Source organism: Halyomorpha halys, unplaced genomic scaffold (assembly GCF_000696795.3).
Source record: "Halyomorpha halys isolate HHAL.00 unplaced genomic scaffold, Hhal_1.1 Scaffold4.1, whole genome shotgun sequence".
NCBI lineage: Eukaryota > Metazoa > Arthropoda > Insecta > Hemiptera > Pentatomidae > Halyomorpha > Halyomorpha halys.
The window spans coordinates 4,138,294-4,165,204 of NW_027116287.1; the positions used below are offsets into that span (position 1 = coordinate 4,138,294).

A 26,911-nucleotide genomic window follows, 5' to 3' on the forward strand; every position below is an offset into this window, starting at 1 on the left:
TTACGATAAAGAATCGAAAACTGAAAGGAGTTAATAATAGTTCCCGTGCCCTTGGCATTCCTATGATTCGTTTCCTCGAATCTAAAAATGCCGGATCTGCTATCAAGAATATGTTTTAATCAAACCCTTGATGATAAGATCGTTCAGGGCTTTATCACGGTGAGAACGGAACCCGCTCAATGCTTTCACCAGCCTAGAGGTCAGTATGTATAAGTTCCATTTCACGATTGTAGGTCATGTTCTGTCTATAAAATTGTCACCCTTAAATCAACGATAGCTAAAAATGTCTGAATTGAAATTTATTATACCTTATATTCAGTAATATTTTTACATTGAAAAGACATTATTGGTGTATTAAAAATGTTATAATCATTCATTCTCTCAGTCCTTTGTCATGTCACACATTTGTAAACCTTACCTAGGCCTATTAAGTACGAGATTAAGAAAAGGCAGTTACTTAACCCCAATTTTTAATTACTTTAATAAAAACTAGGTAGAATTAGAAGTCAAAATTGATGAGTCTGCCAAGTATAAGTAGGGGAAATAAAATATGGCGGCTTTTTCAAAACGTTAAAAAAATAAATTTTTAGTCTGAGCACTATATCTTTAAAAACTACCTATAGCACTAGAAATTCTAAGAGGGCATCATTTAAACTATAATAAATTTTCTAAAATTTGAGCCCTTTTTTAGGTCCGGTCACTATTGGAGATATAGTTTTTTAAAAAGCAACATAAAAACATCTGAAGTTAGTAAATTTATTTTGTTAAATCTATATCTCAAAAACTATACATACATATGTCTATTAGCACTCAAATTAAAGCTAGTAAAAAGTTCTATAAAGTAGTTTATTACACTTATATTCGCTGAGTAATAGTTTTCATGATATTTGCTAAAATAAATTGATTTATCGTTGTTTGGACAAAATTTATGTTCATATGCGAATATCACTAAAACTACTAGCCCTACGAAGATACGTGTTATAAATTATTTTATAGTAAGTTAAATTACCTTTATTTTGAGTGCTGGCAGACATCTGTACTACTTAAGGTTTCTGAGATATATGTCTTCATAAATCAAAACGTTTTTCCGAACAACTAGAAATTAATATTTTAATGTAAATTAAACTACCTGTAATTTGAGTGCTTCTAGACATCTGTACGTCGAATGGTTTTTAAGATATAGATTTCATAAAAGAAATTCACTGACGACTGATTTTTTAGTACATTTTTTATGAAATGTTGCTTTTTAAAAAGCCATATCTTGGGAACTATTGGACGTAAGTAGCTCTATTAGGACTCATATCTTAGTAAATTCACTCCAATTTAAATTATGTCCTTTTAAGTTTTCTACTGTTGTGGTAGTTTTAAAGATACACCGCTCCGAATGAAATATTAATTGTTTTTAATGTTTTTAAACAGCCGCCATTTTTTATTCCCACTATCTATACTTGGCTCAACAATTTTCACTAGTAATTATACATAGTTTTCATTAAAGTAATTAAAAATTGGGGTGAAATAACTGCCTTTTTTCTTCCCAGCTTTCTACTAATTGTGTTCGAGTTCTGAACCCGAATCGATGGAAAAGCGACGGTGCATTTTATGCCTGTCTTCGAGCTCAAGCTGTCCTCAGTCTTTTGTCAAAACTAAAGGTTGGTGGCAAGAAAGTACTAGTATTAATTCTTTGGTTGCAGTGCAATGTTTAAACTATGATCTAGCCTCCCCCCAATTCTAATGATCGATGATTACTAGAACAAGCAATGCCCAATTTCGGCCATTTTTTCAACCAATAAAACAGCTGCTTACAATTTTGTTTAGCTGTTCACAATGGCGACGTGTTCTTTTAGAAGTTGCAGCACTATTTATAAAGTGAGAAAATAATAATTCCTTCAGTAGTTGCTCTGCTCTAGCATCTTTTCCCTAAGGATCCCCTCCAGTGAGCCATAAATTAAAATGAATTTGATATGGACAGAGAAGTATATTTTTTTCAAAAAGTTCAAGAGGCTTATCACCTATGTTGAAGTACTTAAATAAATATATTGGAAGATCGTTGATTGGCCATCTTATATTGGGGCGGTTATTATAGTTCGAATAGTTAACAAACTGTATACTGTTAGCCAACGTTTCGCCCCACTTTTTAGGGCTTCAGCAGGACTGTTCAAAATGATAGCTTTACAGACTTTCTTTTACTTTGCACATTTATATATAAACTTAATATTATTTATAAACTAATCTTATTATATGAAATCTTTATTATTAGATTAAAAAGTCAGTAAAGCTATAATTTTGAACAGCCCAGACGAAGCCCTACAAAGTGGAGTGAAACGTCAAATAATAAGTAGTTGTATACTGTTTTTGTTCTTTTGACCGCAACCCTAACCATATTCATATTTAAAAAATTGATCTATTCAAACAATTAAGAACACATATAAAATAACAAAAATATCCGTCTGTCCTATCCTGTGGGAAATTGTAATTAGCAAACTATAAAAAAAGTATAAATAAAAAATAATTAATATGATTAAAAAAATCAACTAGTCAGTTATTAAAAACAATAATTTGGTATTTTATTTATAATCTTAACACTTTTTTTTGAGACCGGTTAATATTGTTTCATTAAATAAAATTATATCCATTAATTGAAATTATAAATTGAATAAATATGTTTTGAGACTAAAATGGATAAAATTTTATTGAATTAAATAATATGGTATTTACGTTAAAAGAAACAAAACTATAATAGCAAACTTAGTAATACCAACAAACAGTGATTGATCCCTCACATGTCAACCAAATGAGCTCTTTTCAGTGTAGCCCGTACATAATAACAAAGCGCTTTACAATTAAAGCCTTTTAATAAACTGAATAACATTGTTAGTTTTATTTATTTGTGTTTGATTTATTTAGTGTTTTATTACTGTCAATTAGTTTTCAATTTTAATTGTTTGTTGTTTTTCCCTTGTGTTACTAATTGTAAGCTTATATTATTTTGATATTTTTGTTTAAAAATCCTGTCATATTATTATTTTAATTGATAAGTTAATTATATATTTTAGTTTATATTAATAAGGAAAAAAATGTGTTTTATTAATTTTTAATCCTTTCTGCTATTTCTACATTTGGGATCTTTAGTAGGTATTAGTATATTTTGGACGTAATGAATATTTGAAGATTTTTATCAATATATTTATATAAATAATTGTTTATTACATATTACATATTATACATATTTCATGGCATGTTACACTATATAAAAATCCGGGCATTTTTTATAATTCTATGATGTAGAAATAAAATAATTTTTATTTAAAGTGATTAATTGCATAGTAGCACTCTGTAAGCTACAATTATGCAGAACTGCATCTACACTACTGAGCAAGGACCTGGGCTATCAAGTAATGATTCATTATGAAGGTGAAGGACACAGACTCTAATTAATTCCTGGGGTTCCCTGTTGTCCGTTGTCGAAGGTTGTCCGTTTCGGGGGATCCCGGCGAACCTCCAACGGACGGAATTTTCCTTTATACGCAATTCACTGAATACATACTGCCAACAGCAGAAAAAGAATTCTCCGAATAAAAACATAAACATAACTAAGGCGATACAGGGCATGTGAGCTATGTTTTAAGGATAATGCAATCTCGATTAACAGAAACTTGCGTGATGTGTTTCTAAAAATAGGAAATAGCTAAATATAAACTGTTCCTAGTATGGCCAGAAACAGTTGAACATTTTTTCTCATATTTTAAAATCAATAAAAATTATCTGAATAATATAATATTAGTTTGACCAATCAAATAATTATATTATGTAATAATCAATGAAAGCATCTGTATTTTACTGTCTAATAAACCTTGATTAATGAAATAATCTATTTATTAAACATTAACAGGGATAAAATTGAAACAGTTAACTTATGAAATATATTTTTTCATGGTTAAGTATTTAAATTGAAAGTATGAATCAAGAATCTCAAAACAAGAAATAAATTCCCTATGAAGGTATGTATGTATACCGTTCATTGAGTAGTTAATTCATGTCAAACGATTTTTATTATTTTGAACTATTTTGGTTATAATAAATAAATATGTCCTCCAACCCCTTTATTGATGAAATTAATTTGACGATTAATCCATATTAAATATCATTCAAAGTAGCAGATTTCAGATTACCTCCAGCATTATGACGGGATCTTTCTTCCACAGCAGCAGTGGCCAGACCATATTGGATATATGTAAATTGTTACGTTCATATCTGACACCACTGGATGTTTTCATGTATGGGTGACACTAAACAAAAATTCTATGCAAGCCCGATCAATATTCTTCATTTTTTACGAATAAGGATAATTGAAACTTGCAAAACAATAATACATATCCTGTGAACACTGCTCTGTGGAAGAAAGATGGGAAACCTTTCTTAATACTCAAGATAATCTCTTTAAGCAAACTTATTATTAATGCTAATATATCTTATTATATATTTAATGTTAATATTAATATTATGCTAATATATTTAATGCTAATATATTTATTAATAATATTAATTCTAATATTATTATATGCAGCTATAATATTATATGCTGCTATAATATTGTATGCAGCTATAATATTTATGCTAATATATTAATTTTTATCAAGAAAGTAGTTCGAGAACATATTAATTCATTTGTTATAACTTCAATAATTCATAACAATAAATATATTTAGATGTGAATATCACCCAAACGAAGTTTTTACTGAGATACCTTCATAGTAAATATTTTATGGTTTTGAGATCCCTAATTGATATTTTAAGTATGGACAGTTAACCCGGAAATTTCTTCTATATAATTTAAATAGACCTTAGACTGAAGCCCAGACTGATATAAGACATTCTGCAATAAACTCCGTATTTATTTATTTTTATTATTATTATTTTTTTTCAGCTTATGAGTCAGCTATTTATTTTATCAATAATATAAATATTCTAGTTTTGGTTTCTTTAATTCTTCAATGGAATATTGATTATTATTATTTTTTTCAGATATATTATTTTGATTATTTATTTCATCTTTTTTTTTTTTAGCCAGGTTTCCAGCATACAATTGTTTACTATTTAAACACAATCTTAATGTTTTTTTAAAATATTTATTGATAGGAATAATTTTCTAGGAAACGAAGAAAAATAGCCACTGCAAAATCAATGCATAATGAATTATTGTTTAAACTAATTATCATTAGATTAGTTAATAACAAAGAAAAAGTATTAGAGTGTCCAAATCACACTACTATTCTTATCGCAAAATGTAATAAAAACATTGTTTACTTTATCTTTGCTAGTATTCGACTAATATAACTTTTAGCTTTAAAGACATTTATATAAAAAAATTATCTTGTAAATGAGCATGGGATATGTATAATTTTCAAATTATTTTAAGCAAATACTGAGTAAACGGATTTCTGTCGTACCCTGTGCAATATACTCATAGTATTTTTGTTAATAATGGTCGAACTTTAATATACATGTATTTTTTTGAAGTAGATACTTGGATTATTAGAAAATGAAGTTTTGTTTTCATCATTTTTGTTCAGCTCTTTCTCGAGGATTTATTCTATTCAGAAAAAATTAAAAAAACATTGTGAGGAAAAAAGTAATTTGAGTCATTTTGGAGCTAAATTTTTTAGAAAAACACAATTATCGACTTTTGCGTAGCAGCTATTGCGTATAGGATGTCCGATTAATTACATAGGCAGGGGAAGACCAAAACCCTGAAAAAAAAAACAACAAAATGGATCCTTTTTTATGTTTTTTTTGCGTAGTAATGTTTATTTTATTTTATTTCTTCAAGGTTTTGGGATAGTCAATTTCTAAAGAGTTCATATCTATTCTGTATCGTCATAAAAGACTTCCTATGGGTTTATGAGACATTTAATCCTTTATCAATTTTGAAGCGATGCGGTGGTTTTGCTGATCTCCGAGGATCATCGCGGTGTCGTATTGAAGTAAGTGGAAGCACTTAGTCACTCGAAAGCCTCCAGATGAGAGTTGGACACAACACGCTATTTAGTAATATAGTACTATTTTTGATTACTGGAGTCATGAATTAATTATTAAAAGTATATTTACTCATTTATATCAGATTCTACCAACAAGAGTGATGAACTAATCAAACATTCTTTAAAAAATCGTACTTTCTAGTCCCTTCTTATTATATTTTAATTTATGGATCACAAGAGTAAAGGGGCCCAGTGGGGCGATGGGGACAGATGACTCAAGACAACTACCGGGTAGATTATTGCTTTGTCACTTTGTAAATATTGCCGTAACTTCTAAAAGCACATATACTAACAAATAAAAAAACTTGAAAAAGGATGTTTTATTGGTTGAAAAATGTACTTACTTTGTTATCATTCTTTATTTGTCTATTCTTTTGTTTGTATATATTTTAAGAGAGTTTTTTTATTTTATTTTATTTCATTTTTTTTTTAATTTTTAATTTTTTTATTTTATTTGTTTTTTTTTTACTTATTTATTTTATTTTAGTATGTATGAGATCATTCATCAATATTACCTATTGCCCACAACTGTGTGGCAGATTGTAATATCTATCAATAAATAAATCTATCAAAAAAAAAAATCATTCTTTATCCAATTCTTAATTCAAAATTTAATTTAATTAAATTAAAAATTAAAGTAGCATTTAGATCGATAGGTACTACTTCACAAAGAACTGGTTTCTTCAGAAAATATTTTCTATTTGTTCAAATTTTGTTAATTCCTTCACTATTTGTGCATGAAAGCAAGTAACTTATATATTTATTGTATATGTAAGACTAAATAATATCATAAGTGACATAATTTCACAATAAATAATAGTATCTGATAAAAATTTGAACTATTTCATTTCACACCTTTATTATTTGTAACCTGTACAATACATGATAAATAATTAGAAATATTGTATATTTCAGTCTTTTAAATTGAAATACCTAAACAAGGGGGACGGCTGGCCCCCACGTTACGCCACTGCATGTCTTCCTATTCTTTAAGGAAATAGCGAAGAAAAATACATCGACAATCACCCCCTCCTCTCCATTTCCTTTTGATTATATAGCATTGATTATATTACTGCATAAGTTAATGAATGTACTGGGTGTTGCACTACATATGTCCAATCCCCATACCTCAACAATTTTCAGAATGTTTATTTGATTATTTGCTTAGGCATAATAGTTGCATGTGGTCTTTTTTTTGTTTTTTTTTAGAGGATAATTAGTTTTCCAACCTTCCCAGCGTACTTAATTCTAGATTTCATAATGGGATAGAGCATTTTCATTTCTTTTTTTTTTTTTATGATAGCAAATGAAATTTTTAAACGTACTTATTTTGGGTAAATTTCGTGAAAGCGTTAATCGCAATAAACAAAAGGCATTTTTTCCATGTGATTGATTTAAGGACAAATAATACTATCTGTTTTTAGTAGTAGTGATCATATTCAAATGTGGCTCTTCCAGATACCAGCGCTGCATTCTCGTCGGTTTACTTAAAATTATAAAGAATAAAATAATTTAAAAATTCAATTCTCTGTAACAATCCTTGAGATAGCGGGAAATTGAATTCTGAACAGATTTTTTTTATTCAAACTGTAAAATTTTTGTGGTGTTTAGCGATTCAGCACGTGATCAGAAAGGTTTCCGATATAAATTTGTCTTTAAATCTTATTTATTATCATAATCCGTAAAAGTTAAGACTGTCCCATTAAATACTACAGAGTTGGGTAGGCTGGGAAAAACATTAGAAAATTAAAAATACTCTCAAAAAAATTGATTTCATACAAGGGATGACCCAGCGAAAATATATATATTTTTTATCCATCGAATCATATATTTCATTTTCTGTCATATTGTTCAATATATGAATTCAAATTGTTTTTCAGTTTTTTAAACAATACTTACATATTTTATATTATACATATCTTCTTACTTATATAATATTATATTTCATCTTTCACTGTTATCAATCTGCTACTGTCTATTATTCAATTAAATATTTTTTATGATTCCAAATTTGTTAGTATACTATTTCTTTTCGATTTTATGTTTCTCTAAATGATGGTTGTTATCTTTTTTTTTTTTCTATAGCCCCGATGAAGACCTGAAACTCAGGTCGAAACGTCAGTATAAATAAATGCATTTTTTAAATTTATTTATGTTCTTTTTCCTGACCGCACCCCCCGACCATCTTCTCTAATTATATATATTTTTTAATTATTTATCGAAATGCATAACTGTAAAGTAAAATACAAGAAAAGAGCCGTTTATTTTGAAAGTGGCCTAAGTCCATTTGTCAATTATTTCCGGTTGCCCGTGTTTATATGTATAACTCCAAGTTAACTATAAATAAAGCATTAGAGGTTACTTATATTTCGAGTAAATGTAATAATTCTGGAAACATAAGATTTCATAGTTAGTTGAATAATTCAGCCATTTATTTTGAAAGTGGCCTAAGTCCATTTATACTTAAATTAATATATGTTTAATATAGCTGAAAATTTTCCAAATTGTTGAAGATCGTAGATCACAAATTTTTAAGATGAGGACATTCGTTTTAAAGAACTGATAGAGATTTTGGCGTAGTAGAAATACCATAAAATATATATATATATATATATATATATATATACATATATATACTATTTGTCCCTCGTATATTATCAAAATGTGTCTATAAGATATTAAGTTTATTGTACATGAAATAGGACAAGATGATTTTGTATTAACAAAACTATAAGAAGATGCAATTTTTAAAAGGAAAAATAATTCCAACAGAGAATCAATAAACTGGTTAAAAATATTTTGGATGCGTTTTGTCAGATTTTAACGGTATAAAATTTTCTATAAGACAACAATGAATGATAATGGATATTTTATAGTTCTGAATTTATTATCACGTCGGGTGGACCAAGAAAGTTCGAAAATATTATATTGACATCACTTAAAAATATAAAAATATCAGACAAAATACAAAAGCAAAATTCAAGGACCTTATTGACCTATTACTATATGTACCACCGGAACAAATTTCTTCAAATAACTTTTACACAAACAAATGTAGATGAGTAGTAAATTATTTTGTAATTTTGTACGTTATGAAGTTAAAAAAAATTTTGAATCGTAAAAATTATGTTTTTGAAGCGTTGTAAAGATATGTAAAATAAAATGAGTATTGTTTTTTTTGATTTGAAGCATTTTAAAGTTTTTTGAATGGACTTGCGCTCCTTCAAATTTTATAACGAATCTGGTTGTTGATTTTGAAAGTGGCCTAACTCCATTCTTGGTAAGAAAACGGAAATTATTCACTTAATAATTGTCATTATTTTAATAGGAACTATAAATTTTACACCTTTAGCAGTATGTCTCATTAGTATCCTGTACGTATATTTTTTAATGCATTGAAATACAAACCCTTAAACATCTAAATTTAAGTATAAATGACTCCCTAGTTTCTAATCTTGCATCCTCTTCCATTCCTGACAATCCTCCGAGGCGCCTGAAAAGAAGATGGCCACGAGACCAGCTAATGTAAAATGTCATTAGAGTGCTACCAATGGGTAATTTCTCTACACGCCTGTAACACTCCAATTTAACTTAGATCAGATTTACTAAATGTATTATAATGTACAGTTGTAAATAGCAATGAATAAATATTTAAAAAAAAAAAAGTATAAATGGTCTTTTCAAAGTCCACAGTGAAAGGCTACTTTCAAAATAAACGGATTTTGAAAGACACATAAGATAATATCTTGTGAAGGGACCAACCAATTGTAACCCTTCGATCACTACTTAAAGTTGGAAGGTCCAGTGGGCATCAGGATAGAATAGGAGGAAAGGTCAATAATCAGTGAGATTATGGAGGTATATCTATTTAGGGCCAAATTGGCAAAAATGGGATGCCGAGGTTTTACTCAATCAACCATTGTAGAGATTAGAGAGTGTGAGGATATACAATGGTAATCCTGCATATCAATTTGGTCTTCAACAACAGAAGCGACTCTACAAAGAGAACAACAACAACCCTAAGAGGAGTAAGGTTTCCATTGGCACAACAGAACAGACTACAGAGGCCGATGCCCTCAATGGGACGCCGATACGATGGGTACTGACCTGGAGTTTGAATGGAAGAAACCGCAACTCTATAGTCTGCCCCCCCTCCCCCTCCGAGCAATAACTTCACTTTCTGAACTCGTGCCTCCTAAGAAAGTGCTCTCTATGTATGGATACAGCTCGATGCTCACTCCCTAGAGAGCTTTGCCTATATGGTTTTATGTAATCTGCACTTACTTGTCTTGGACCTCGGTTCTCTCGGTCCATCCACGGTCACTTTGATCGCTTTGGTATAGGTTGCAATCTGTGGAGGGCTGGATCCAACTGTGATCGTCAGGGTGAAGCTCTTTCCTGAAACATATCATAAGAATATAATACTATTAGGTATACATCAAAGTACTATATGATGAATAGTATATAATGGACAATAAATCAGTCTCGCAAGAAGTAAAAGAAGGACCTCCCTCAGTTACAAGCGGCTGATGATCGACTAAGCGAAACTCTAATTTATTGTTAGATTAATGTCAATGTTCATTTTAAGGCTGAGTGAGCCCAAAATGTTGAGTCAATTCACGGTTCCTACCTTGACAATGACTTCTATTGAATAATTCAATAGAAAATTCAAAATTCTATTGAATTGTTACTCCGTTCATTAACACTCCGTTCATGTATATATACGTATGAATAAAAATATTGACGAATAACTTTCCAGTTTGTGCGTTCCTTATAAAATATTTTAAGTCCAGACGAAGTATAGAACTATAGGTGAAAATCAAAAGGACAATGTAACTACTGAAAAAGTAAAAATTTCAAATTTGCAGGCTCAAACAAAGGAGATTTTAATAAGATTTAAAATACCAGAAAAGATAATGGACAAATATATGTAAAATAAAGATACTAGAAAGAAAGTTATTTTTGGTTTTAGACAAAATGGAATGGATCAAGCTCAAGAACTGACAGAAGAGCATATAAATTTACTTTAGCAAATCACAATAATTTCAAAATAAAGTCCTAAGAATCACAGTGGATGTTCCTTGGTTCATAAGAAATAGCCAAATTCATCGGGAATTACAAATAGAGTTAATAGAAGACTACATAAAAAAAGGTTCATGTTCCGCTCCCATTTACCAACAGTTGAAGGAGCAGTGACCTACAACCTGGGAAACCCAACCTCAACGCGATCAGGCTACTGCTGGATATTCTGTTATAATTTTTTGTATTTATTAATTTTATTATTTACACTACTACTATTTTATTTATGATTATCAGTTTTTTCCATGTTCGTTTTTTTTTCAAATTAACTTTTTTTTACCCATTAGAGGGGAATTGCTTTTGTTAGGTTTACGAATGTCGTTATTAATTTTACTTTTCTCTTTTGTTAAGAAAATGTTTTATTTTATCTTCTTTTTTTAAAATTATAACAAAGAATAAGTATATAGTTAGGGGTGTCTTTTGTACGAGACTATACCTCCCTCCCCTCCCCATAATCAATTGTTAAAAAAAAATAACTTTTTTTTAAACTATATAAGGCCCACCAGACCGATCTGGTATTAAGTAAATAAATAAAACACTTTAGCACATTTATGCCTTATTAATTGAGGCGTAGAATTAAAAAAACAATAGCCTCAGAAAAGTCTATTTCAATTTTTTTATTTAGTTTTTACAAATACAAGATTTGTTACAAGAATATCGTGAAATAAAAACAGTTAAATAATTTAATTGTGTTTGGAATAAATTCTTCTGGCTCGTAATAATGTAGTACCAAAACTAAATATTAAAAACAAAATTAAAAATGATTTTTTGATTTGGTTGGTTTTGTATTCCACGCTTCAATTTAAATGAATTTATTTCTAAATGCATACTATAATATTGCTGGGGCTACATTAGTGACAAAAAGCTGAATTACAGAACTGTTACATTTTACATTTTAAGCTGAAATATAATTTAATACAGATGAATGATGACTGTTGAAGGACAGTTGGTAATTTTGTCTTCACAGCCTTATTATCTCATCATAGTTCGAAATTGCTTTTGCTGTATTTTAATAAGTTAACAACCAAGCGCAGATGGCAACTGTACGAGCTTCTCCGAACTGAGAGAACAGAAGAAAATGGGCGTTTAGCGAACTTTTTGTATAATAATTACTATTAATTGAAGATGTCTAAAAGTAATAATATATATTCATTCAATGTTTGCGACAAATTAGGTTATTTTTTTTATTAATTTTTTTTTAAGATATTAATTACATTTTCCTTCCTCACTACCGAAGGAAGGGAGTTTTTTGAATTTTTGGAGAAAGTGAACAAATGTTTTTCTTAAAAGCCCTTAAGTTTGGTTTATATGCCAGTATTCAAATCCACGTAACGAGCAAAAACTAACTAACATTAATCCGATTTTGATTAAATTTTGAGAATTTATATAAGTTGATAACAGTATGGTCCCACATAAATTTCATTTCTCATTCGCGAACTCTTATTTCGAGTTCAGGAATGGCAAGGTGAGAAAAATTAAAAAAAGAAATTTTATTCCAGGAGAAATATAAAAATGAAATCTATGAATAGATACATTTATAAAAAATATAATTAAATGATTAAATTACAATAAGGTAATTTCTTATATAGCTTATATATTTAAGGAAATGCGATATTAACAAATTATATTATATATAACAAGCTAGACCCACCACAGTGGTCTATTTTTGAAAAAACTTAAAATTCAATTTATAGATTTTATTTAATCATCTTCCAGATTACCGAAAAAAATTAGTCTAATTAAGTTTTATAATATGAAATCTTAATTAGATTGTCTATACTTCATGTACCACTAAAGTTTGATTAAACAAGCACTTCAAAGTGTGATTAATTGAACAACGTTCCATCACATACTTCCATCAAAAATAATTGTTGTTCTGCAAAAGGAACATCAAATGTTTCTTTTGATGATTCATTATAAAGAAATAACGTTTAAATTGATAAATCAAATAATTATTGTGTAATGGTTGATCTTTGCTGCAATCCAGCTCGTAGTTCTCACATTTCCTTGGTTTTGTGGAGGACAAGCATCTTCGTTAGTGTTTCTTCAAGTTGAAGCAAACTGTTCTTATGTTAAATAACATTATTATTTTTACATTATTTAAATAATTATTAATCAGGATTAATATTAAGAATATACTGTAGAACAGATAATACAAAATTAAATGTAACTGCTTTCTGGCCACAATGACTTTCCTGAAGGAGATACTACACCAGATAATTCAGAGATGAAATAGAACACTGTTAATTAAGACATACCCTCTGTAGTTCACAGTATGTAGATTCTTATTTACTTTTTGGTTTATTACTTTACAATACTTGAAGCGTGATACGTCCATGTTCATCCCTAGAGATCTCTTCGACTCCTTATTGAATTAGGTCCTCATCTGCTCCTCGTGTTCATGCCTGTCCATACCGCTTCATCTCCATTTTAAAATCTCTCCTTACGATGTCTGGAGTTTCATCTCTCCACTCATGGAAATCTATCCAGCAGTGCCTAAGCTTCTTCTCTACCGATAGTCTCGATTCCTCCTCACTCTCTCGTTTCCAAGGATCATTGCCTCTTCATGAGCATGCCTATGTCTTCTGTAAAGTCTAATGCAGTAAGCCACCTACAGAATAGATATAACTCTAATAAAACACCCAATAATCATTCTAATAAAAAAATTAAGAGTACACTGAATAAATTTGACAAAATAGGTAGGTTGTACACGATTATACATCGGGAATTCATCTTGGTCTGTTAAAGTAGGATACAAGAACTCAATCACAAGTATCGGAGGGTAATTCAATAAACTTTACCTGCAGGCTTTGCATGTTTGCTTTTGATAAATAAATTTAGTTAGAAATTATTGCTCTATATAATTCGACTAAGGAGCGCGATTTGTGTAGTAAAGTTAACATTAAAATCAGGGTTAGCTTTCTTAACTTTTTTTTGTGATGTTATTTAATTTGAAACGTATTTTAAATGAAAAGAGACAAAAACAGAAAGAATAACAAATTTGGAAATCGAAACGAACGGTTTTCATCAACAATTTCGTACATTAGTGGTATATTGGAGATAATAATTTATATATAGTATGTAAAGTGGATTTGCATTTATTATATGTTTATCCATATATTTTTATTACCTGGTCCCATTTATTAGTGGAGATTTTATTCATTTTGGAGCTGTTTAGACCATTATATGTTACATTGCATTAATATTGCTTTAATAAATTAATATCATAATGCCTTTCTTCTATAATATTTAAATTAGATTTGCATCCATTTCACTTTTAAAATATCAGTATTTATTTGGTGGGAAATGGATAAAATTGAATGAAATAATTATATAAAACAAAAATGATTTTCTAAATTATCCGCCCTGATTGGATATTAGTATGTTAAAAAAACGATTTCTTTTGATTTTTTAGCAACTAAATTTAAAGTAGAGAACGGTGAAAATGGAAAAAAAAAGTCTATATGTTAAAATATATAAGTTTGAGTTAATTCACCAAACGGAAAGAGTCTTAATTAGTTTTAAATGTTAAATTTGTTAAAAATATAAAATTATATTATAATTATAAATTATTATAAAAAAATAAGAAATTATATGCATAAGTACGTAGATATATTTAAAATAAGTATTTAAATGGATAAAAACACAGAGAGAGAGAGAGAGAGAGAAAGAGAGAAACTTTTTAAAAACTGAACTATGAAAGTAATACAAACAAACAATAATTAATAAAGCTAAAATTAGTAATGATTGTATTCAAATACTATTTTACAAAAAATGTTCCCATTTATTTTTTCAATATTTTTCCTACCAGGCCTGCTATATTAAATAATAATAATAATAAAAGGGACTAAAACACAAAATGGAAAGTCGGAAAATGAAAGAAAAGCCTAATTGTTTAAATACAATAAATTGTATCCAATTTAAGTCTCAAAATATTATTTCTTTAAAAGCCCAACGCTGACTTGTTCATTGGCAATAAAATTACGATTGTGATCTGGAATTTCATCTATAACATTGTATTTTAATTTTTGTTTCTATCATTATTTTTGTTTGTTATGTCATTTAAATCGATCAAATGTGCAATATTCACCTTCAAATATGCAAAATAATATTTTTAAATTGTTGAGGTGAAAAAACTTACAAATAGAATATCAACTTTTTATTTTGCTAGTACAGCGTTTCGGGGCAATTATCCTATACTTATTCTTATAAACAAATTTTATATATGTATATTTAAAATTCTTGTAATCATCTTTACACTTATAGTTTAAAATTGTTTTATAAGTATCTTATTTAAATTATTGACTTTCACTATTCCTTATTGTACCTGATCAGGTAATCAGATAAGATATTTTATCAGCTGTTTAAAAAATGCATGCAAACAATATATGCATTTGCATGAAATTCCTGTCCTTGGATGTGAGTTAAATTAATATCGTAGTTTTTTTTCACAGCATGAATTAACCGGCTCTCCCGCTTAACCATCGATGTCTTGTATTTGAAATTACTTCTTGCTAATATTTCAACCCTCGCAATCAAAGCATCGCAGATTTCAAAAGCAACAAGCAGATTAGCCTCAGGAGCGTTAATTTGACAAAGTCTACAATTTCAGGCCAGCGGTCAGCCCTGAGGTTTCCGCAGAGTAATAATTTTGTGGCCGATCAAGGCGACATGCAACGCAGGGATGTGCCTATCGCTTAATCAGCCGCTAACTTGAGTAGGCGACAACAAGATAACAATGGCGAAGCGACCCCCCACATTGCGGGCCACCGCAGGGCGGCCATAAGCGGCGGTAATCGTCCGCAGCAACAATGTTAATTGCTAATTAACAGGTCGTTAATTGTGAGGCCCTTTATGTAAGCCGTCGGGTGAAAAGCAGGCCCCGGCAGGAAGTGGTCGCGGCACCCGCTCCTTCCGACATGCACCGCTGACTTGATAAAACATTAAAGCTAATAACCAATGGCCGTTCTACTTTCTGTTTAGTTTTCGACTATACCGCTCTCTCCCTCTTCAATTTCTTTTAACAATTTTTTTTTTCTTTTTCGGAGAAATCCATCCGGTAATAGAGTCCTAGAGCGTTCCGTTTACAGACAGGCCTGTACACACCTATGTATAAATGTTTCAAGATTTCAGAGAAGATTCTATTATTCATGTTCTGCAGAAGTACTGGAAGGCTGCGGTATTCCACGCATGGTTGAGACTTGTCATTTCTATATATCACTTACGGTAATTAATGGTTATAGGCGGATGTCCGCAAACTTTTTATTGAATTTTTCAATGTTTCCTGGCATGGGTATTTCCTGACTAACAATTTTTTTCTTCTTGTACACAATAGTTATCTTATCGAGTGTTAGGAATTGTTAACTTCATAATTTGTTTAGATCTTGAGGGGGCGACACTTGATAACGCGGATGGGGATAAATATCGAGGCAAAATTGTTACTCCAGTCAGAGACGAAATGGGGCCTCGGACACTTCAAGATATGGGGGGGGGTTCCGGATTGAAGAAATTGTGGATTATCAATAGGAATAAACTGTATACTGCACTCCCGATTTACTAACGCACCACCATAAAATTTACTCATAAATCCTATTTTAAGTAAATAACTTTTGTGTATAATCGAAAAATATCAAAAGATTGCTTACAAACAGTAAATTATTGCCTTTAATTCCATATGAAGTGTAATTTATGAAATCAATGATTTTCTTCTATTATTTAATTCCTCAGTTTAGTCAGTTTTACTTCAGTTGCTTCCTAGTAAACACTCGTTTTCACTAAAGTTTAAAACCTTTAGATTTGAATTTCTTTACATTTAGATTTATAGCCCTCGCTAGACATTTAACCGAGTATGAAGCTGCTAGAGCTTAGAATCTTCTCTGAGGACAGCCAATGTGAAGTTGACAGGAGACTTGGATTCCACCACACTTATTTGGGAGAGCCCTCCAGCGGTTCCAAGAGAACGGACAAGGGTGTCTAAGACTGTGCCACAATTGTGAGAGAAGACTACTGTTCTCAAAAGAAGGCAAGTTACAAGTTCTGAACTTGATAACCTCAATGTGGCTCCCACTGCGAGGGTAAGATTGAGAATGTGTGATTTGAGCAAGACGGGTTTCTTCTGGACCTCTTCTAACCAGAGAACATCGAGTAGCGACTCAGCGATTCGCCAGAGAACACCTTAATTTCGATGATTGAAGGATGATTTTGTTTTTTTTACGAGGTCAGAATCGCTTTTACATTAAGACTACCTGGAGAAAGATTTGCTCAAAGAAATATTATTCCTCGTCTTTCTTTTGATGGGGGCTGAATCACGTTCTGGGCTGGTATCACAATGGAGGCTCGCACAGAGTTATTGGCTGTTCGAGGACGATCTTTGAAAACAGCAAGGTATAAGGAAGAAATCCTACAAAACATTTTGCAATGTATTTTGGAGAAGGATTTTTATTTTTGCACGATATTGCAATACCACACCAGACGGTATCGGTATAGCAGCACTTAAATTAGGGTATTGAAATGATTGACTGACCAGCTCAAAATCCTGACCTCAACCTATTGAGTATGTCTCGCATCATCTCAAAAGGAACATTCGGATTCATGTACCAACTCTAACAAGCCGGACATAGCTCGAACAAGCTGCACTAGAAGCATGGGAGAATATTCCTCAAGAAAGAAGACGTCTAGAAGCAGTAATCAAGGCCAAGGGAGTTTAAGCTAAATACTGAAAAAACCGTTATTTTAAGAGCTATTTTAATTTTTACTAAAGTTTTATGTTACTGAATGTTTTTTTCATAAAAATAAATTTTTGTTTTGATGTTTAATTATTAATTGTTCAGTCTTAATAATAGATTAATAAGATGGGATTCTTATTAAAGTGTTACGTCAATTTTATGACAAACGAGTGTAGTTAAAATAATGACTTTATTGAATATTCAATATGGAACAAACATCTAATAAAACAATAAGGGGTACTGATTTGTGATCAGCAAAATCATGAATTACTTTTTCAAAGTGTATTTCTTTAAGTACATTCACGCCGTTTTCTAATTTCAGGCGCTCATTTAACTTATCTTAAAGTCTCCTCTTCCCGTTTTAAGCCAAATATTTCAAAAGTGATATAGGACCGTCGCTCCCTTGGGGCCTTAGTAAGGCGGGTATTTAGAGGCATCAGTAATAAACTGCTAAATCTATCTAGAAGCAATTATAGCTTAAATCCTCAATAATGTATAGATTATAAGAGATATGGGGCCCAATAGAACGCTGGATCCCTAAATATTATAATAATTTAGATATTTCCAATATAATGCATATTTCTTTTTGTTTTATTTTTATTTGTTGTTTTTATTTGTATATATTACGCATTATCAATTATTTGTGTTAAATTAGAAAACATAACAGAATAATTAGTCAATTTCAGTCATTATTATTTTATAAATTCTTCTGATATGAAAAGTATTAAAAGTAAGTTAAAATCAACATATTAAAATATTGAGGACTTGGGATAATTTTTAATTGAATAAAAAAAACTAAAAAAAAAAACTATGGGTCTGTTAAACTCTACCTCCCCAATTAGTTAATTATATTTGTCGTTATATTCCTCTAAAATGTTGTTATTTTATGTTATTATGGTTAATTTTGTTAAATTGAAGTATCATTTGAAAAGTAGGTTTCGTTTTATATATTTTCTAAAATGACTCGAATTTTCTGGAGAAATAATGAGTTGGTACTATTTTTTACCGGCAATGTAGAATCTACAGAGGAAAATGTATTTCTAAGACAAATTAAAAATTGGAAATAAATTTATTAATCATTCTTTATTGAAATGCGGAAATAAAATACTAAATATTCATCTGCAGGGTCAAACTGGGTCGGTTTCGACTTACTAAAATAAGTAAAAGTTGAGAATGTAATAATGTAATAAAATAATAACTATTAATAGATAAAATATAAGCATAAATGTATGCATTTTATTATGAACAAGACATCTATTATTTCTCCGTTGTTGAAAGTTATTCTGACATTTTCGAATCGCCCTAACCATTGTATAACATGTAAACAATGGAACAATATACCACCAAAATTAGGAATCACAAAGATAAAAATTTTCATATTTCTAAAAAATATTGTATATATTGTTTCTTAACATTATTCGAAATAAACCTGGTTTTATTGAATTAGATATTTTTTATTACATTCCCACTTATTTTAAAAGCGGCAAAAGAAACATTTTTTTAATCGCCGCGTCAGGTTTTATTCCATCCGTAAGGTATTCTTCATCAATTGTATAGACAGAATCATTTTTGGACATTTTATTTTTAATTGAATTTTGTAAATTTTCGCAATTGTTGGAGAACTTAAGAAACTAAAAATTTAATTACACCATTTAAAACATTGGGAAAAATATATAAGTGACATAACTATATTTTGGGGCTGCGCGTAGCTCAGTGGTTAAGACACAGTCTTGTTAATTTGATGTCTATTAGTGGTGCCGGTTTGAATCCGGCCTGGGGCGTTGACATTTTCATTGAGTGGCGGGTCCCATAAAATGAAAAACTTTGACCACCATCCATGGTTTGGTAATGGCAGTATAGGACTCCAATGGGAGTCTTGGCCGAAAAAAAAACTATATTTGATAACATTTTCTGATAGCCAATACCTTATATAATCCTAGTACTCACTCGTTTCTTAAAATGTTTTGAAAAAAAAATTACACAAACATTACTAAGAATAAAAAAATATTTATTTTTCCGTTATTTTTATAAATAAATGTTTCAGTGATAAACGAAAATTCATCTGTAATAAATAGGGAAATATTTTTTTTAAATAATCAAACTTAATAAAGCACATCGATACCAATGATAAACTACTTAATTAATTTTTAAATAATTCTTAGCTCTCAGTTCATCTTTGATTAGTTTCAAATTACCGACCACAGAATTAGGGGTCTTATGGATCGTGGGGCTTTTTGTTTTTTAAAAAGATGGTGCATAATATAAAGATGGCACTGTTTTTACCCTAAATCTAATTCTTCACATAGTTGTATTTAATGTTTACACGGTTTTTGCCTGAAAGCTTAAATTTTAAACACAATGCCAAGGGTTACATTTTTTTTCTTTTTTTAGCACCATGTAGATTCAACTTCATTTTAGTTTAATATATCTATACAATATTGTTGAGATTTTTGATTTTCGAAATTGCTTATGTTGCTCTTTCAATCTAGAAACTTGAATGTCAGAATTTACAAAACTATAATCCTTCCTACAGTTCTTAGCAAATGCAAAAGTGGCCTATTACATTAAAAGGGACAATATATTGAGTTTTTTGAAGAAAATGTATTGCATACAATATTCAGACAGAAAAAAGATGAGGTAACCGGAGAATTTAGAAGGCTGCACAACGCCTAATTGCGGGAACTTAATTTCCGGTAAATTTGATTGCGGCGAATATGGTGGATGTCTAAGATTGTAGGGCTTACGAACGGATCCCTGAAAAGTTAATAAACACTGATTTTATGGATTTGGGTTTGGATGAGCGCCATTTTTCAGATATGTGTGGACAGCGACTGGTGGTATCTGCATCGAACCTTCAGGTTCAATAAGCCTCTTATTATTATTTAGGAATTTTCCTTATTCTCAGTTTTCACTGGAAGTTGCACCTACACGGACCTAGGTCAAGGATGAGGCTAGAAAAAAATAATCTTTGATATTAATGAATTTTCTGACTATACTTCCAGTTCCGAGCAACACAGCTTTCTGCATTAGTTCCAGAATAACGACAGATCCAGGTCCTTAATGCTCTCCAGTGTCGTCTCCGGGATCAGACCATTGGTTTAGATAATCAACGATAGCACCCTGACTCTCTCAAGCTTATACAGTTCTTTCAATTCCTCTCTTAGATCATTATATTTCCGATTTTTTCGGCTACCGTCTTGTGAAGGTTGTCATCCGATGGTACACCTATTTCTATGATAGTTGCATATTTTTCTCTCGTAGAGATCAGCAAAATATCAGGATTATTACGAGGAATTGTGCGATGGCCTGGTCCCAATAGTGCTTCGGAGGATTGCCAGGAATGGAAGAGGAAGCAAGGTTAGAAACTAGTGGGTTTGGGTGGTTAGGGAGTTTATTATGGAAGGAATAATATCGGGTTCGGGCTAGATCGGTTACATAAGGAACATTTAGGTCTTTATGGATGGTTTTGTTAGTAACAAAATAAGGAGCATTGAGGATTTTACGATGGATTTTGGATTGTAAAGATTGGATACGAGAGGAATTCGAAGGTTTAGTGGAGCCCCAAAGCTCAACTCCGTATGTCCAGATGGGCCTTATTATTGTCATGTAGATCAGTCTTTTGTAATGAGTTGGAAGTTTAGGCCGTTTGTCTAGTAAGTGCTGTAATAGTCGGAATCTGCGTGCAGTTTCCTGTCTTATCAGTCTTTTGTGAGGATTCCAGGTTAGTCGTTAGTCAAGATGTAGTCTAAGATAACGAATCTGTTCTACAGTCAAAAATTTTAATTTTTTGGCTAATTCTTGATGGACGATTTTGGCCATATTGTTGTGTCTTAGTAAATATTCTTTCCCAGCAAGCACTTGGCAGCCTGATGTGCTAAATTGATCCTGATTTTCCACACAGCCGACAAGATTCTGTAATGCTTACTCCATATACACGGCGTATGTCGGTCCTAGTAGCTATCACCTAGTCCTGTATTGCGAAAATAAATCCTTCTCTGTCTGGGAAATTATTATTATTATACCTAAATAAAGAAGTATTTACTGTAATATGCGACCCCGTAGCTTATTGTTCACATATAAGATTATTATTTATTAATATGAAATAATTAAAGGCTAACCGAGCTATAAATAGGGCGGCATTCGGCCCCCCCTCAACCCTCCTTGGGGTGGGAATACCTTGATGTTGGTCCTTTTGAGAGCCAAGGCGGAAAATTTAATGAGGAGGTAGACAATGCCCTCTGTACCCTCTGCAGGATGATTGTGTGCCCGCTCTAGCGTTATCTCGCCTCCCGCAGAAGAATACCGACGTATGCGATAATCAGATCAAACATATACGAGAGTGCTCAACGGCCAAGTTCGTTTGTGCCGTGTTATCCGAAATTATTATGACAAAAAGTAGGGTAAATAAATAATATGTATTTTCTTAGATTTGACTCTGAGAATAAAACCATGAGTTTTATTGATCCGCAAATTAAAATGTAAGGAAAGATTCTTTTTTAAACAACTAAAAAATATTTTTACCTAATTCATTCCAAATCTTCAAAACTGAAAAAGGGATAAAAGGGACCCATTTACATAAACTTAAAAACGCTTAAAAAGCAATTTTATGTTTCGTTAATTAAATTAGCAAGTATCTGATAAAAATTATAGACTAAGCATGCAAAGGTATATTGGATTTGGGCAATTGGCAAAAGTGTGGATCCGTCCTAAGATTCTTGAGGGGGGTACAGGTTCTCCTCCCCCTCTCTCGATATATCTATACACAAACACATACACACTCACACATTTGATTTAAAAAAATAAAACGTTTTTACTCAATATGTCCTTAAAAAAAAATCTTGCTCATGTTCGATAAACGGGAGGGAAAGATCAAAATAAAAAGAATTGTTCATGAGTACTCGCATAGTGACGAAAAGATGGTGTGAATAATTGCTATTTTTTTTAAATTTTCTTTTTGTCCTTGTTACTGCATAGATGGGATATGATAAAAAAAAAGAGAGAGAGGATGTGTCATACAAAATCAATTAAAACTCACCATAAAAAGTGATCACAACTTAAAATAGAAAACAAATTTTGCCATACCAATAAAAATTAATTTAACTAACGAAACGGCATTATACAGTTTTAAGTTAAGTTATACAATTTTAATTTTATTTATTATTTTATTTTAAGCAAAAAATCAACAACAACAACAACAACTTTAATTTTTACTAATTCTATAAAAGAAACATGAAGTAAAACTATTATTAATATGTTTATCCTGTTTTTACTAAGTATATTGTACAAGGTCAATTTTTTTTGGTGGGGAGTGAGGAAAACTAAACTTTGATGTGTATAGAACCGCTGTTTAACAGAAAACTAGTTTTTCATTTTTTTTGTTGTTTTTTTTAAGGTATGTGTATTATATGCTTGGAAAGCCGAGAAAAAAAAATGTATATTCAAGGTTTACATAGGATAGTACTTTGAATAGATTTCCATTGAAAAATGTACACAACACAAGTAGCAAGAGGAAATATTTAAATTTTATAAGAAATATTTTTTTTAATAACATTCTACTTTTTAGGACGCAATTCAGGACGAATTCTTTTTTTAATTTATTGTATTACCTTAAAAAATGAAAAAAAAAAACATTTAATTTTTAATAAGTGATGCATTCATTTATTAATTCTTGAAAATATTTATTATGTATTTCATTAACTTATATAAACGTTATAAGTCTCATATCTTTTGCTGATTCAATATTAGCGTTTGATAACATGAAAGTCTTATCAGGTGGAGCGAGAAAAGTTTTTCCCACCGGAAGGAAACTCAGTATTTGCGAAAGGCCAACGACAAATCTCTGTATTTTATCACCAAATTTATTTGACCGCTTATCTCAGAATTATCTATTTAACATGGTTAGATAGTTAACATAAATGTAATCCGTAATAATATAATATTCAAATTGTATAATCAAAATTTATGAATAATCAATAATCAAAATTAATGATCAAATAAATCAATAATTATATTTTCTTAGATATTTCACATATTGCATTAAATATTGTAAAGTTTATTAAAATACTGTACTTTTATAGTAAGGTAAGAATCCCAGTACGATAATTTCTTCAAAAAATCTATACTTAAGGTGCAAAAGAAATGGAACAACTAAGTTTTTTGTTTAACTTAATCCATGCTTTTCAAATTACTATTACTGAGGTATAGAGCCACTATTTTCTAAAAAAAAATTAATTTTTTTATATATATCTTCTTTTGTATTTATAACAAAATTAAAAAGTTTTCCGAATTATTGAAATATATCATTTATTAAAAATCTACACTTTATAAATTTATACAGATGAAATATTGATTTTGATTGATTTAAAAAGTGTAATTTTTCTATAAATGATAAATTGCAGAAAATTCAGAATTGTTGCATTTTTTTAACGTTCTATCTTATTAATATATAAAACCAACTAAAATGTTTGTCAAAATAGTGATACCATACCTTAGAAACAACGAATAAAAAAAATTTAATAAATTATATAACAAAACAAGATGTTTAATATTTTTTTTTTAGATATTAACTAATGATATTAAAATTATATTTGTATTTTAATTCACAACCAGATTTTTTTTTTTTTGAACTATTTATATTACTGTGGATATTTCCTCCCAAAACTTTTAAGAGTCTTTTAAGCACTAAATTAATCTATACCGCAACCTTGGGTTCATAAAATACGACTTAATTAACAGTTCGTTTTTTTGTCAACTTTGTTCACGTGAAAAATTATTTTCTCTGACGAACTTTTTCATGACTTTGTAAAGTTTTATTGCGACAGTGATGATGTGAAAACTGTGGTCATGGAGATGAATAATATCTATTACAATGGACTAAATAAGAGAATATAATCCATAGCTATAATTTTAATATAGTAAGATTTTTCTTATAGTTTATAATTTAACAATAAAGTAAAAATTTATATTTTTTTACAGCTATAGAAAGAAATGTTGAAATTTTACACACTGTTCTATTATTTAAAATAATAACTAATTATATCACTAAATAAAAAAAAAAAATTAAACATTTTTCTCTTAAATGCAAATTTATTCTATAATATAAAAGTTTGGACTTTAAGACAAGTTTCATAAAAACCGAACTATCTTGAAATATAAAACTTGTAAAACAAATTGTAGAGGCAATAAAATAATTTTTTGTTGATCGATTACAAAGATTCATCATTAATATAAATAATAAACCGAAACGGATGAAAGTTTATTACATAAATAATACAATTTTAGTAGAACATAGTAAACAAAAGTAAGATGAAGAGGGATATACAGGTATAAATGTCTAGAAACCCCAAATTCATGGCAAAGAACGTTTTATAGCCTTCAAAACTTATCGACTATTGGTTTAATTGAATGCTGGTAGATTCTGAAATGAGGTATAGATTAGGAAGTAGGGATAAGTTTATATGCTTCGAGAAGTTTTGGCTCTCCATTTTCTAAAATATAGAATAAACGGGATTGATATTTTTTTGTAGGATTATATTGTTCACAAACCCTTTCCGTAAGCAAGAAAGTAAAAATAAAAAACAAATAATAAATATCATATTTTCCTATTGTTCTTTGCAGATGCGGAACGTGGTTCGAAGAAGAATAAAATAGAGATTTAGACGGCTTCACGATTTCAGAAAACCATAATGTAGGTGGGATGATCGCATCAGCTAAGACATTATAAATATGAAGTTTCGACAGAGTTCAATACCGGTAATGATTGTAGGTGTTACGTGCACTGAATTTCATTAGGTAATGTTATTGTTAGCTAAAGGAACTAAATTAAATTACAATTTGTTATTAGAAATAGAGAAAACCACCAAATAAATAGCCATGAAGTGAAATATCTCCGAAACGATGTTACCTCTGCGGGAGAAACTGACTGCTTCAACGAACACCGCGGCTCAATGGTTTTTCGGCCAACTCGTTTCACTCCAATATTTCTGTTCTCACGTCGAACGCTCGCTGACAAAATATCTATTCATATTATTACAGGTATTAAATGATATATATCAAATTATATATATAGTTAAATTTCTAAAATGTTTATTTCCCTTTGTATACACAAGAATTTCGGCGGTGAGGTGCCAATTTCTTCCAAATAAAAATTTGTTCAGTTCTATTTTTTCCTATATACTCTATTCGCTTATTTAGTGCGATATTAATTAATATAGTAATTAAAATAACAGACTATTGAATACACATTATACAGTATCTAACTATTAATATATGACAAATTATATAGTAAACCTTTGAAAACCTTCAGGAAGCATTATATTATTTGAAAAAATAAAAATTGGTAAATAATATTATGGTATAAAAAATAATACTTTGTTTATATGATAGTTGATAGTGTTAATTAAACTTGTGACAAAATAGAGTGATATGACTAGTAATTAATGGCCTGGGCAGAATAGCCTGCAAAACATTTTTAAATTTTTATTTAAGATTGCCCTTGAGGATGGCTAAATTGGCCGAAACGTTGGACTATTGATATAATAAAGAATGTTGAGACTTAATAAGGATACCATTTGATTTACTTAAAAAAATAATACTAGTCTCAAAAAATTTTTAAAAAAATGCATAAAGTTATGGTATATATTACATAATTTTTAGATAGGAGGCATAGACAGGCAGTATGTATATTAATTTTTTGGATAACATTATGTTAATTATCAGTCGCAAGACATATTCAATAATTCGTGGAGAGGGAATTCTTCGGTTGAGACAAAAAAATTAATTAAAAATAATTGTTTGCCCTCCAACAAAATAATAATAAAAAAGTTAAATTGCACCTAATTTTATAAATACTGAAAAGTACATAACATCGCAACTGATCTCACATAGGCCATTATTGTGAGTCGGTAAACATTTTTATAAACACACAAACAACTTTTTAAACGGTTTAACACAATCTGTGTTTAAGAACATATTTGATATAATATACGGGTTATTTAAATTAAACAAATACAATATATTTTTTTGTAGATATCAAATTAATCCCGTATAAAATACAAAATAATTCATAAATTC

At 29.8% G+C, this 26,911-nt stretch overlaps 1 protein-coding gene across 1 annotated transcript in view; it reads right to left on the reverse strand.

Annotated features, from left to right (window-relative positions):
- Positions 1-26,911, reverse strand: part of LOC106686424 (protein lozenge) — a 142,397-nt gene that overhangs the window by 106,500 nt on the left and 8,986 nt on the right. The window contains exon 2 of the mRNA XM_014429768.2: positions 10,320-10,433. Coding sequence (XP_014285254.1) covers positions 10,320-10,433 — 114 coding nt within the window. The remainder of the gene's footprint in view (positions 1-10,319; positions 10,434-26,911) is intronic.